The following is a 14,314-nucleotide window of genomic DNA, read 5'->3' on the forward strand; positions in this document are numbered from 1 at the left end:
TGAGAGGGATTTATTAGGGGACTTAGCTCATGCGACTATGAAGCATAGTTCCACGACAGGCCATCTATAACTTAGATGCTGGTAGCTTGGCTCAGTCCAAGTCCAAAGGCCTCAAAACCAGGGAAGCTGATGGTGTCCTTGGTGTAAGTCCTGGAATCCAAAAGCTGAAGAGTCTTGAGCTCTGATGTTCACAGACAGGAGAGAAGTGTATCCCAGCTCCAGCAGATCTAGAGAGAGAGCCTCACCCCTTCTGTTCTCTCTGGGCTCCCAGCAGATTGGATGGTTCCCACCCACACTGAGGGTGGGTCTTTCCCACCCAGTCCACTCAGACTCTCATACTTATCTGTGCTGGAAACACCCTCATGGACACACCTGAAAAGATAGCTTTACCAGGTTTCTTAGCATTCCTTCATCTAACCAAGTTGACATCTAGAATTAACCTTCACAAGTCCACCCCTTGTCAACTTGGTGTCCATACTATCTCCTTAAATCACACTTAATTTTCAAATGGTACAATAACATAATAGTTTCGCCTAACATGATACACTATCCTGTGTACAACTGGAAATGCATTAATCCCTTTCCAAGAAGAAAAGGTTAAGTCCTTAGATATTTACCCTTCTCCCAATATCCCATAACTTAAAATTGCAAATACTGTGAGGTAAGGTTAACAATATTTAAATGCTGGTATAAAGTCAGTAAGTCTCATGGTATGTGATAAAGAACAAGAGGAACAAAAACAAAGATAATTGCTGAATATGTGTACGGTATATACATAGAGACATACTTTTAACACAACAGGGAGAACAATTACAATCCTCATTTCTGTAACTGGTCATGTGGCCAAAGCTGGCATTTATAACTTCCTTCTTCTACTACCCATTCTGTATCCCTTTTGCCTTCAGTGAGCACCTCAGCTGGTCGTGGTTCTTTACCTGGTGGAGTGACCCAAACCTTCATCCCTGAAGAGTCTGGGCCATTTGTAGTGTTGCCTGGATTTGGTTGTTGTAATTATCCATTGACCTTAATCACAGGATATGGTAGTACTAAGAGACATCCTAAGGAATCTCCTGTATTCTAAATATAATCTTCCTTACCTCCATTTTGAAGTAGTAGTCCAACTTCCCCTTAGTAGTCTGGGTCAATCACCCCAGCCAACACCATAACTCCTTTCTTAGCCTGTTGACTCAGAGGCACGAGGAACCCAAAGTGGCCAGGTGGCAGCCTTAACTTCCAGTTCAATGGGATCATTTTTGGGTCTCCTGATGGAAGCATTCCTCCCTCTTGAACCAAGATAGGCCAGCAGAACATAAAGTTGCAGGGACAGGAAGCAAAAATTTTGCTAATGGGTCCCTAGAGGTAATGGTGAGTGGTGCCACTTCCATTTCCACCCCTTGATTCCTGGACCTGTGAATCCTGGCTATGGGAGAGACAGTACCATATATTGGGCACTGATTTAGAGCATATACAGCCTTCTGGAGAACTTTGCCCCAGCCCTGCAAGGTATTGTCACCTAGCTGGTGCTGTAACTGTGACTTCAAAAGGCCATTCCAGCATTCTATCAGATCAGCTGCTTCAGGATGATGGGGAGCATAGTAAGACCAGTGAATTTCATGAGCATGAGCCCATTGCTGCACTTCTTTAGCTGTGAAGTGAGTTCCTTGGTCAGAAGCAATGCTGTGTGGAATGCCATGAAAGTGAATAAGGCATTCCATGAGTCCGTGGATGGTAGTTTTGGCAGACGCATTTCATGCTGGGAAGGAAAGTCCATATCCAGAGTGTCTATTCCAGTAAGGATCAAGAAGTCTAACACGTGCATGAGTCAGGGGCTTGCACGAAAACTGCCATGGCACAATGACGGTGAAGGCCGTCGTGGTTGCTGGTCGAAGTGGGATCCCAAGGTCTCTCCAGTCCACCAAGGGTGCATCACCAGCCCATCTCACCCACCACGCCAAGGAGGTGGTGCACAAGTGCATGTGTTAGGACCTGAAAGATGGTGAACTATGCCTGGGCAGGGCAAAGCCAGAGGAAACTCTGGTGAAGGTCTGTAGTGGTCCTGAAGTGCAAATCAGTCATCTGACCTGAGTATAAGGGCAAAAGACTAATCAAACCATCTAGTAGCATGTTCCCTCTGAAGTTTCCCTCAGAATAGCTGGTGCTCTCATACATGGAAAACCCCACTCCTGGTACCAAAATCTGTATTAGTCAGGATTCTCCAGAGAGACAGAATCAAAAGGATATGTTATAATTATATGAGAGGGATTTATTAGGGGAATTAGCTCACACGACTATGAAAAAAAGTCCCACTATAGGCCATCTCTAAATTGGATGTTTGTAGCGTGGCTCAGCCCAAGTCCAAAGGCCTCAAAACTAGGGAAGATGATGGTGTCCTTGGTGTAAGTCCTGGAACCCAAAAGCTGAAGAGTCTTGAGCTCTGATGTCCACAGACAGGAGAGAAGAGTATATCCCAGCTCCAGCAAATTGAGAGAGAGTTTCACCTCTTTCCTGTCTTTTGTTCTCTATGGACCCCCAGCAGATTGGATGGTTCCCACCCACATTGAGGGTGGGTCTTTTCCATCCAGTCCACTCAGACACACACACACACACACACATTTATTTTTGGTCACAAAACAAGTCTTAATACATTTAAAAAGACTAAGATCACAGAAAATATGTTCTCTGACCAAATTAACAGAAGGAAATTTAGAAAATTCACACATGTGTAGAAAGAAATTAAATAGCACTCTCCTAAATAAACAATGGGTAAAAAGAATAATCATAGGGAAATTGGAGAATACTTTGACAGAAAAAAATCAAAGTGCAACATATCAAAACTTATAGGAGGCAGGGCTCATGCAGCACTTAGAGAAACATTTATACTTGCAAACACCTATATTAAAAATAAGAAAAATCACAAATCAGTAATATAAACTTCTACCTTAAGAGAATAGAAAAAGAACAAACTAAACCAAAAGCAAATATAAGAAATAACAGATTACAACAGAAATATATGAAATAGGGAATTAAAAAACAATAGAGATAATCAACAAAACCAAAAGTTGAATCTTTGAAAAGATCAACAAAATTTGCAAACTTTTATCTAAACTGACCAAGAAAAAAAAAAGAGAAGACTGAAATTACTAAAATCAGAAATAAAGCAGAGGCATTATTATATTGTCATTATAGTTTTTCTGTGGTGGTAAGATTTAGTTTCTTTCTCTTTCTCATTTGCATTTTGGTTCTACCAGTGAGTTTTATTCTTTCATGTGTATTCATGGTAGTGGTTAACATTTTCCAGATTCCAGACATACAACTTTCTTAAGGATTTCTTGTACAGCTGGTCATGTGGTGGCAAACTCCCACAGTATGTGTCTGTCTGGAAAATAGACTATTTCCCCCTCATTTCTGAAGGATAGCCTTGCTGGATATAGTATTCTTAGTTGGCAGTTTTTTTTCTTTTAGTACTTTGGATATATCATCCCATTTTCTTCTGGCCTGTAGAGTTTCTGTTGAGAAGTCTGCTGTTAGTCTGATAGGGGCTCCCTTATAGGTGATTATACTTTTCTCTTGCTTTTTTAAAGATTCTCTCTTTGTCTTTGAGCTTTGCCAGCATGACCATAATGTGTCTTGGAGAGGATCTTTTTGGGTTGAATCTGTTTGGGGATCTTTGAGCCTCCTGGATCTGAAGGTCCATGTCTCTCCTTATACCTGGGAAGTTCCCTGTTATTATTTCATTAAATGGGTTTTCCATGACTTTTCCTTTCTCCTCCCCTCTGGAACACCCATGACTCCAATGTTTGTTCACTTAAGATTCTCTGCCAGCTCCCTTAGAGTTTCTTCATTTTTAAAAATTATTTTTTCCTTTTTCTTTTGTCCACTGGGAGTATTTCAAAAAGACTATCTTCAAGATCAGAAATTCTTTCTTCTGTTTGTTCTAGCCTGCTGCCTAAGCTATTGGTTGTGCTTTTTAATTCATTGAGTGAAACTTTCAGGTCTATGAGTTCTGCTACATTTTTTTTTCTTTTCATTTTTAAAAATATTTTTTTAAGGTATTACTCTCTTTGTAAATTTCTTCCTTCATATCCTGGATTTTTTTTTTCTCATTTCATTATACTGTCTGAGTCTTCTTAGATCTCAGTGAGTTTCTTTAAGATTGTTGTTCAGAATTCCTTTTCAGTCATTTCAAGGGTTTTCTGTTCTAGAGGGCCTGGTATTTCAGAATTACTGTATTCTTTTGATGGTGTCATATTTTCTCAGGTTTTCATATTTCTAGTATCTACGTTGATGTCTGGTTATCTGGTAAAGCAGTTGCTTCTATTACTCCAGAGTGGGCTTTGAGGAGAGAAATCTTCTCTTCTTTTTCCAGTCTCTGCTGACTCTCCTTGTGTCAATACAGTCAAGTGTCTGGTGGGCCACCTACACAGTGGCTGTGGCTACTGCTACAGTATCAAGCCACTTTTACAACAGCTCTGGTTGTAGCGGTGGCTGTGGTGGGCCACTTGTGCAGAAGTGGTGTTTTCATCATGCTCTCTTACCTGTTTCCAGGTGGGGGGGCTGTGCTTGGCTCTTGCCTAGCACCCCAGGTGTTGCTCTCTTGCCTGCTTTAGGGTGGGGAGGGCTACCCTTGGCTCCTGCTTAGGACCCCAGGCATTGCTTGCTATCTTCAAAAATGTGAGAATTCTAAACTGGACAACAATCTTTTCACTTGTGGTCAGACCTAATGTGTTAAATGCTTGGCTTTCTGTATTAAAGGCCTAAGCTACCTTTGGGAGGGTCACCCTGTGGGTAAGTGAGGTACTCCTCTTCAAAATATTCAGCAGTTGATTTGTTTACACCAGCATCACCACAAACATGTGAGAAATGTATTGCACTGTGATATTATGATAGCTAAGATGTCACTAGGTGATAGGAATTTTTCAGCTCCATTATAATCTTATGGGACCACCATCTTATGGGATCTGTCATTGACTGAAACATTGTTATGTGGCACATAATTAGTTAACATTTCTTGGGAAAATAATTTGAAACTATGTAACTACCCCATTCTAAATCAAACTTTCCATTTATTCATTTATTTATATCACTATGGACCCATGGTTTCCTATTTTATTCGATAGGATATAACCCATTACTATCATTATGAATTTGATGCTCAAATTGTCCCAGATTTGGAGATTCTTCAAGCAGTTCTTTGTGTCCTTTTGGATAGCCCCATCATTCTTTGAGCACTTTTTTTTTTTTTACCTTTGCCATAACAAGATGCTCCAGGCTCATTTTGTGCTATCCTGAAATTAGCCAATTCTTTAAGGGGCCCTGGTTCCTTTAGTGGGGAATGGTATCTAGAAATTAAAATCTGGGCATTAAGTATCCTCACTGCTACTGGGGCCAGATCCTCTTAGAAGACAAAGCTGGGGAATATGTACATGATTAATACTGATATTTATATATATATACACACACACACACACACACACACATATCTGCTATTTTTTTCTATATCAATACCTTGAGTTAACTCCAATATCTTCTATTCATTTTAGTGCTTTTTTTTTTTTTTTTATTATACAAGGGTACTTCAAAAAGCTCATGGAAAGGTTTGTATTTATTTTAGTTTGTATTATTTTCCACCAACTTTTTGAATGTATCAAGCTACATTCTTTATCATCTACTTTATTCTACAAAGAACTTGAAGTGGCTTATAAAAAACAACACACAAAGAAGTAAGCAATGAAGAACAGAGGGAAAGTAATAGAACCATATATATGATTAGAATATAGAAACACCATATTGTCTCATCCAATATCATACCATTCTTTTTAGTTTTCTCCCTCTCCATATTTGTAATCCCCTCTGATATTGAGAAACCTGATTCCAATTGTCTTTCATATGTTGATTCCTTTGATTAGAGCCTCTGTAACAAATCTCCCATCCTGCCACTGTCCCCTCCCCTGGATGCCTTCTTCACCCCATTCAGGCTCTGACACGGCCAGGTCATCCCTTTACATGGATATCCTCCTCACTTCATTTAGGTTCTGACATTCCACAGCAGGCCATCCCCTTCACCCCAGTGTGGACACCCTCTTCACCCTACTCAGGCTCTGACACTCCATGTGAGGCCACCCTCTGATGGGATGCTTCACTCTACTTGGGCTCCAAAGCCCGGTGCTGGGCTGCCCCTCGTCCCGCATGGTCGCCGACCTCACTTTCTCAAGCACCAACTTCCCACATTGCATCCACCACTTCAGATCAGAGTGAGCCCAACGGCTGTCACACTGAGATTACGGGAAAAACAAGTGAGATTCTGATCGATACTGCTCCATCAGAAGGGTTGATCCGTGAGAACGTGAATACTCCCACGTCCTTAATTACAAACGCACGGAAAAAGACTGTCAGAGACAGGGAGACCCTGACGCCGACTCTAGGCTGCCCCTCGCCTCGCCTGAAATCAATTCTGTACCTTCGGTGCGTTTCACCTGTCCTGGTCTAGTCTCGGTCCGCCCGCGTTCTTTAAAAAGCTGGAAATGGAACACTCAAGTAAAAGGGGGCCGTGGCGGAGCGCCCCCAAATCACAGAATCTGTGGGAGAGTGAGGAAGAAACTCAAGTTTCCCGAACTCTTTCTCACAGGTGGAGAACAAAACAATCTCTCCCCCGCCCCCCTGCCCCAAGCCAAACAGGCGAGAAATTATGGGGTGCACAGCATCTCACAGCCGGCTGCTCCAGGCAGAAAAGCAAACTTAAAATCCCGGCCCGGCCCCGTCGCCTCTGCAGCCTCGCAGCTCCCTTCAGGGCCGAAGAGAGAGGCGGCAGGTTTGCCACAAGCCCGCGCTCCACTGGCAAGGCACAAACGCACGCCACACGGCTAGTTGCCAGGAGACGAGCCCAGCCAGCTCCTCCAATCAGCACGCACCTCTTTGCGCCCAATCACAGAAGCCGGGAGGGCTGTAGTGGGAGGTGAAAGGTCAAGCTGCTGTTTGGTGGCCATTTCTCTTGAGGCTCAGGGGTTCGGGACCTGCGGTAGCTGCTCCAGTCACGAGGGACGGGCGGCAGCTGGGTCGGTGGCAAATAGCCTGCAGAATCGCCTGTAGTCGCGATGGTAAGGAGAAGGAGGATATCCGGAGTCTCCGGAGAGAGGGAGGGAGGGCTACCAGCCTCGCCGGGCCTGCTGGTTGCTTCGCGCGTTTCCCATTCATCCGCGTGAGGCGCCGCGCTCCCGGTCGCCAGCACCTTCGCCCTTCTCTGGGGTTTTTGAGGCGCGCGCTCCTTCCGACGGCTTTCCCTCCCCAGGAGTTCCCTTGCCTCGTTTTCCTCTTCGTTTGAATCCAGGCCTGAGGTGTCCTTGCCGGCTGGGGCTCAGGATCGGGGTAAAGCTGAAGCGGGTTTTCACTTCCCGCTTATCACGCTCCAAAATCCGCTTTCATTCTGGGATGTTGGGATGTTCAGCCCCCGCAGCCCTCTGGAACACAAAGACCAGGCTTTTTCTTTCTTTCTTTCTTTTTAAAATTCGGTCAGCAAGTATTTGAGCGCATACTTCCTGCCAGGTATTGTCCTTAGATGCTAAGAATATAGGGTGAAAAGTACAGATGCGGATCCTACTCTAGATTAATTTGGCGGGCGTGAGGGACAGTCATTAGCCAACCAATAACAGAAATATACAGTTGCAAATAGAAAGCAGACGGGATGCTGTGCCTCACCACGTTGGTACAATAGAGGGTTGCTAAGGGATGGCCTCCCCTTAGGAGGTGGGATTTAACCTGAAACCTAAATGACATGAAATACAGAATCATAAAGAGCAGGAGGAAGAGTATACCAAGCACGGGGGACAGGAGCATAAGCTAGAAAAGAAATTGAGAGAAGGCTACATCCGTTTGCAAGAATAGTGGTTATGAAATAGGGTCGGAGGAGCAGGCGTTGGGCTGGACCTTTTAAGCCATATTGGGAGATTTGGATTCTACTCCAAGTGCAGTTGGACGCCATTAAAGCATTTTAAGCAGAGAAATGACGTGGTTTGATACACACTTTAAAAAATAATAGTTGCTGTATGGATGAGTTGGAAAGAGAAGGTGAAAACTGGAGACCCATTAGGAGGTCATTGCAGTAGTCCCCATGTCCCCAGGATCACCCTAAATATGCTTATCTTAGAGGGGTTTAGTAACCACGTTCCTTAGATCTTTTCTTTCTTTGGTATAGTGGTTGAGCAGAAAGGGGGAAAAGTCTGAATTCACTGGGGATACTACTGGTTTGATGAATAAACAAACATTAAGCGATTGCGTTAAGAGTGATGTAAAATCAGATAAGACCTAGCCCTAGCTCTCAGAACTGAAGTGAAAGACTGTCAAGCATGATCTGCCCCTTGCTTCCTTCTGTAGTTTCTTATTTGGGACTGTGATTGCAAACACTGAATTGTTTGTATGCCCTTGAGATCACTGTGTTGCTTCACTCTTCCCTCCTTTTAGGTAGCCTCCCTCGCCTGGAACAGCGCTTTTTCTCTTTGGAAATATTCTCTCCTTTAAAAGTGAGGCATTACTTATTTCTGGCAGCCTTTCATTTTCTCTCTTACCTGGTTTGGTTTGGTAACCCTGTGCATAGAATATCTCCTCTTACTTCAGTGCAATACCCAGTATAAGTATTTGTTTGCATGTGCTGCCCCACAAGCTTCTTGAGGACAGGGACTGTCGTGTTTTTTTGTTTGTTTTAGTACCTTTACCTTTGTTTCTTTAGAGCTTGGAACAGTGAGTGATGTATAGTAGGTATTCAGTGTTTAAGTAAATAATGAATACTTCATTTTATTTTGATGGGTTAAAGATGAAACCGACTAACTGGATATTTAAATTTACCTGATACTCTTCAACCAGTAAAAGTGAAAATTATGTAGTATAGTAAGTGATAGGGAGTCAAGGGTTTGCTTCATTTGGATACCATAAAATATCGATTGGTTATTTGTTTGAGGGGAGTGGGTGGTGGAAACTGAACTAAAGAAAAAGAATCAGTTAGATCTTTTTTTCTTTGTGCAGAGTTTACCCCTCAATCCCAAACCTTTCCTCAATGGATTAACAGGAAAGCCAGTAATGGTGAAACTTAAGTGGGGAATGGAGTACAAGGGCTACCTGGTATCTGTAGATGGCTATATGAACATGCAGGTAAGCTAAAGAGTTATAAAAGTCATTAAATTGTATTTATTTTGCTTTACCTTATTCCTGAAAGGTTTAGTGTGACTAGTAAGTATACAACTAAATGGACAAACATAAAGCAAAATTCAGGAATATAGTAAGGGCCAGGGGGGATGTTAAAACTGTAGTATCTTAGGTACAAGACATGGGGTTAAACCAAAATTCAGCCATAGACTTTACACCTAGTGGTTAAAGTGAGAAGGACTCAGACATTTGATTCATAACACCATAAGGGAAAAACACTAGTTTGCTGAAGAAAGCAAACCTTTTCCTAACACTTAGCTCTGAAAGAAATTTTTCAATTTTTCTTGAGTCTTTTATAATAAATGCTAAAGGTACAACACCAAAGTAATTCAATAAAAGCATTTATTCAGAGGGAAGACAGATCAGCCAAGAGAATTGATGAACTGACTGCATAATTGTTAAACTAGTTTCTGTAAATGATTCAGCTGGTTGTTGGTTTTTTGGGTTTTTTTGTAATTAATTAATTTTTTCTTATTGTGGTAAATATACATGCAAAATTTGCCACTTTAACCATTTTCAAGTGTGTAATTCAGTGGCATTAACTACATTCACATTGTTGTGCAGCTATCACCATTATCCATTTCCATTTTATCATCCAAAGTGAAATTCTATGCCCATTAAACAGTAAGACCCTATTCCCCTTTCTTCCCATTCCCTAATAACTGCTGTTCTACTTTCTATCTCTATGAATTTGATTATTCTCAGTACCTCATATAAATGGAATCATACAATATTTGTCCTTTCGTGTCTGGCTTCTTTCACTTCACACAGTGTATTTAAGGTTCATCCATGTTTGTAGCATGTGTCAGAATTTGATTACTTTTTATGACTGACTAATATTCTATTGTGTGGATATACCACATTTTAATTCATTCACCTCTTGATGGATGGACACTGAGTTGCTTCTACTGTTTGACTGTTGTGAAAACTGCTACTGTGAACATGGATGTACAAATACCAGTTTGAGTCCCTGCTTTCAGCTCTTCTTGGGTATACACCTAGAAGTGGAATTACTGGATCATATTGTAATTCTATGTTTAATTATTTCAGGAGCTGCCATACTATTTCTCACGGTAGCTGCACAGTTTTACCTTCCCATCAGCAATGCACAAGGATACCGATTTCTCCACATCCTCACTGACACTTGTTGGTTTTTATTTTCTTTGTTAATAATAGCTATCCCAGTGGGTGCGAAGTAGAGTCTCATTGTGGTTTTGATTTGCATTTCCCTAATTACTAATGATGTTGAGCACCTTGTCATGTGCTTATTGGCCATTTGTTTATCTTCTTTGGAGAAATGCCTGTTCATATCCTTTACCCGTTTTTAAGTTGGGTTGTTTGGCTTTTTATTGTATAGTTATAGTAATTTCCAGCCAAGTTTTTAAAGGTTACCTAGACAAGTGGTCAATCAAACCATGAATCCAACTAACAGGAGTACTTAGGTAGGGAGAGCACTAAAATTTGCCTTAACTTAAGCATTTCCCACCTGAACAGATGATACTAAGGTCCCCAAAGTTCTTATAAAGCAGGGGTTGGGTCTGGAAAATTCCCCAAACAGGAATCATTTACAAAAGCCATAGAAAAATCTGAAAAGTTTATATATAGTGATGAAAATGTTATGGAATTAAATGGTGATAGTTGTACACTTTATGAATATACTAAGAATGACTGAATTGTACACTTTAAAAGAGTGAATTTTATGCTTTGGAAATTACATCTCAGTTTAAAAAAAGAATAAAGAATACCCACTTAATATTTGACTTCAGAATTAATGTAGCTTCCTAGTGAGCCAACCATGTTGATATCAGCTTTTGAATTTGTTCACTTAGTAAATTTATACTGAGTATCCATTACGTGCCTGGAACTGTGAATATAGCAGAAAACAAAAAATTTCTACCCTCAAAAGTTTGTGTTTTGGTGGTGGGAGATGATAATATAATAGAATATGATATCACGTATGATAGACGCTATGAAGAAAAAGAAAGAAAAAGGGAAAAGAGTAACAGAGTGTGCAGTGTTAGATAGGAAGTGAATTTAAGCAGAGACCAGAATTTGTGAGCACCTCAAGTGAGTATCTGGGGAAAGAGCATCCCAGTCTGAGGGAACATCAAGTACAAAGCCCCTCTGGCAGGAGCATGCTCAGTATGTTCCAGGTACAGCAAGAAGACCAGAGCAGAGTTAGGGGAAGGAGCATGGAAAGTTAGGTTGGAATAATAAATAGCTTTAAAGCAGTGGTGAAGAGCTTGAATTTAATACATCATAGAAAGCCTTTGGGATATTGTATAATTTAGAAACCAGTTTAATGTTGATGAACATGCCAAAAATAATTACTTTAAGAGAAAAATTAGTTGCTCTTAATACACTATTCCTAATAGCTGTTATATACAAAAGTAATTGTCTCAAAAATCATGTTTCAAACAAAACCATATTCTCTGGGTATATGAGATTACTTTTTGTTTTCTGCAGGAGAGGGAATACCATCCAGTAGTGGTATTAATTCATTAACATGTTTTAAATGCCTTAAGTCACATTCTCTTTAAGCCCTATTTCTCTCCCTTTTCTACTTGCCTAGTTAAGAAGGAAACTTCCCTCTCTCCCTTGTCTCCTGTTCATTCCTTTTGTGAGGCCCAGATGGCACTGATTGTGATTTTTAAAAATTACAAGTAAAGTTTACTACCTATATGTAGAAGGAAAGCTAAACATTTTGATTTAAAATTAGAAAGTTCCCTGAAATAATTATAAAGGCCACCCTTAACTGTTTAACTCCTCTTAAGAACTTGTTTTTCCCTGTTTATTAGTACATAAATCTAAAAACAAAAAATTCTCATTTAGTTCTTTGGTTTGATCATTGACTAATATAAAAGTATTTGTTATTTTAGCCATAGCTTCTGTATACCCATTGGATACCTCAATATGATTTCTAATGTTGTTACTCAGAAAAGGTAATGTCTGGTTCTTTAGATTTGAATTTTTGGAAAACTTTTAATCACAACTTACTGATAAATTGGAGACTGCCTCCCTTGACATACTATTTTGATGTCTAATAGAAAGAAATATTACATAACCTGGAAGATTTAAAAACTTATGTTGAAACAAGCTTTATTATATATTCTACATCCATGAGCATTAATTTTACTGCATGTTTATGTGAAACCCAAAAGTGCTATAATAATAATAGAAAGCTAATCTTCTCAGTATTATTTATAGATAAATTTGACTTGTTGGTATAGAAGGGTCTTAGTTAATAAGTTCTGTCACCAGTCACCAATGTAATATACTATTTACCTCCTGTGTGATTGGACTGATATATTTATTTTTATTTAAAGCTTGCAAATACAGAAGAATACATAGATGGAGCATTGTCTGGACATCTGGGTGAAGTTTTAATAAGGTAACAAACAGCAGTAGTGTGTGTGTGTGTGTGTGTGTGTGTGTGTGTGTGTGTGTGTATGGAGTTACTGGTGAGCATTAGAAATACCTGTTTAAATAAATTAGTGCCTCAGTTTTGAAATTACTTTTTTAGAAATCACTATTTAACATAATGCTCTACAATTAGACTTCAAAGATCTTTGAAATTGTTAAACCTGTCAAAGGTAATATTTAAATATTTTGGAGCTTTGCATCATTAAGATTTTTCTGGTGTTGATATTAAATTTTTTGGCTCTTAGCTGTAACCTCTTTCTGTGGTCTTAGTTACAGGAGCATAGTTTTGAATTTTAGTTAGGTCTGGCTGATGTCAAGGATTTTTCTTATATTAATTTTCTAATACTAGTCTGAAATATCCAAATTCTAATAATTATTCCTTTTGGAAAATCATAAAGATGTCATTTTATAACAACCACATGGTAAAAAATAAGTGTCATATGCTTTTTAACAAATATATGTAAATAAAACTCTTTTTTAAAAGAGGAAGAAAGATATATTGTAAATTTAGCATTCAGTATTTTTACAGTGAAAAAAATTCTAGTAATAGTGATTCAGATCATATATGGTTTCTGGTTGGAACAACAAAATGGACTCTTTTTCTATTTACAGGTGTAATAATGTGCTTTATATCAGAGGTGTTGAAGAAGAAGAAGAAGATGGAGAAATGAGAGAATAGCATCTTTTTCGGGGGATTTTTTTTATATATCTAGACAATAAAGATTTGTTTGTTTTTTCAACTTGACTTGTTAACTATCCATATGCAGCTGTTTACTTGCAAAACTCAAATGTTGAAAGAATTGAAAGATTATTTACAGAACTGATGTTTTAAAAACCACCCAGGTTTATTTAAGTTGGTTTTCTTTTATAGGCCCACTACTGCTTTTTTCTGTAAGAGATAATTATTTCTGTGCTTTGGAAATTTTTATAAAGGTGAATTTTCTTGTACCATATTAACTGAGACCTTTCAAAAGCAACTGTTTCTTTTAAAGTTATTTTTGAGCCACTTTTAACATGTATAAAGTTAAATATTTTCTTAGTATTAATATATACTATATTATTTTACTTAGTCAATAAGTTACAGTTAATTCTTTACCATTATAAGCTAAATGCACATATTGTAGCTAAAATTGAAACATCACCTGAAAATTAAAGTAATTGTGGAGATAAGACACAACAGAAATTGTGAATAGACATTTAAGCTGAAAGAATATGGCTTGTTCACTTAAGAGAATAGACTTTTCTATCAGAACTTAATGTGAAATAAAAACTAGTCTCACAGTTATGTTCTGAGACCGTAATCTAGTGATTTTCACTTGTTTTAAACCCCTCAAAACCCTTTTTAACAATGTGCAACTCTAATATTTTAGAGTTGCACATTGTTAAAATGTATATTCCATAGTGATAACAGTGTGCTATGAACTTCCCAATAGACTGGTTGAGAAAATATATCATTTAAACTCACATGTGTCGGAAGAATGGCCATTATTACACTTTAATGGTCATTCACCATATAGTTATATCTATAAACTATCTTTGGAATGTGTGTCTCCAACTAGAAGAGCTCAAAGTATAGATATAAATGTTAAGCTGTATAGAATGACAATTATGATATGAATAATAAAAGTCTTCAACAAAAGAAAATAACTCTCATTCCCAATACTATAACCTTTGGAATAAGGGCCTGTCTTCCTCAAAT

General features: G+C 39.1%; 1 protein-coding gene across 1 annotated transcript; it reads left to right on the forward strand.

The window, feature by feature from the left end:
• Positions 1-6,947: 6,947 nt before the first annotated feature.
• On the forward strand, positions 6,948-14,259 carry SNRPF (small nuclear ribonucleoprotein polypeptide F). The gene is made up of 4 exons (XM_008576806.1): positions 6,948-7,094; positions 9,013-9,138; positions 12,519-12,583; positions 13,228-14,259. Exons 1-4 carry the CDS (start codon positions 7,092-7,094, stop codon positions 13,292-13,294), a joined length of 261 nt encoding a protein of 86 aa, XP_008575028.1. The 5' UTR covers positions 6,948-7,091; the 3' UTR covers positions 13,295-14,259.
• The last annotated feature ends 55 nt before the right edge of the window (positions 14,260-14,314 follow it).

Source organism: Galeopterus variegatus, unplaced genomic scaffold, assembly GCF_000696425.1.
Source record: "Galeopterus variegatus unplaced genomic scaffold, G_variegatus-3.0.2 Scaffold1405, whole genome shotgun sequence".
NCBI lineage: Eukaryota > Metazoa > Chordata > Mammalia > Dermoptera > Cynocephalidae > Galeopterus > Galeopterus variegatus.

Coding starts and splice junctions, on each gene's coding strand:
- SNRPF (XM_008576806.1), top strand. Junction 9,139..12,518: donor ATGGCTATATGAACATGCAG/GTAAGCTAAAGA, acceptor TTTTATTTAAAG/CTTGCAAATACAGAAGAATA. Junction 12,584..13,227: donor CTGGGTGAAGTTTTAATAAG/GTAACAAACAGC, acceptor TTCTATTTACAG/GTGTAATAATGTGCTTTATA.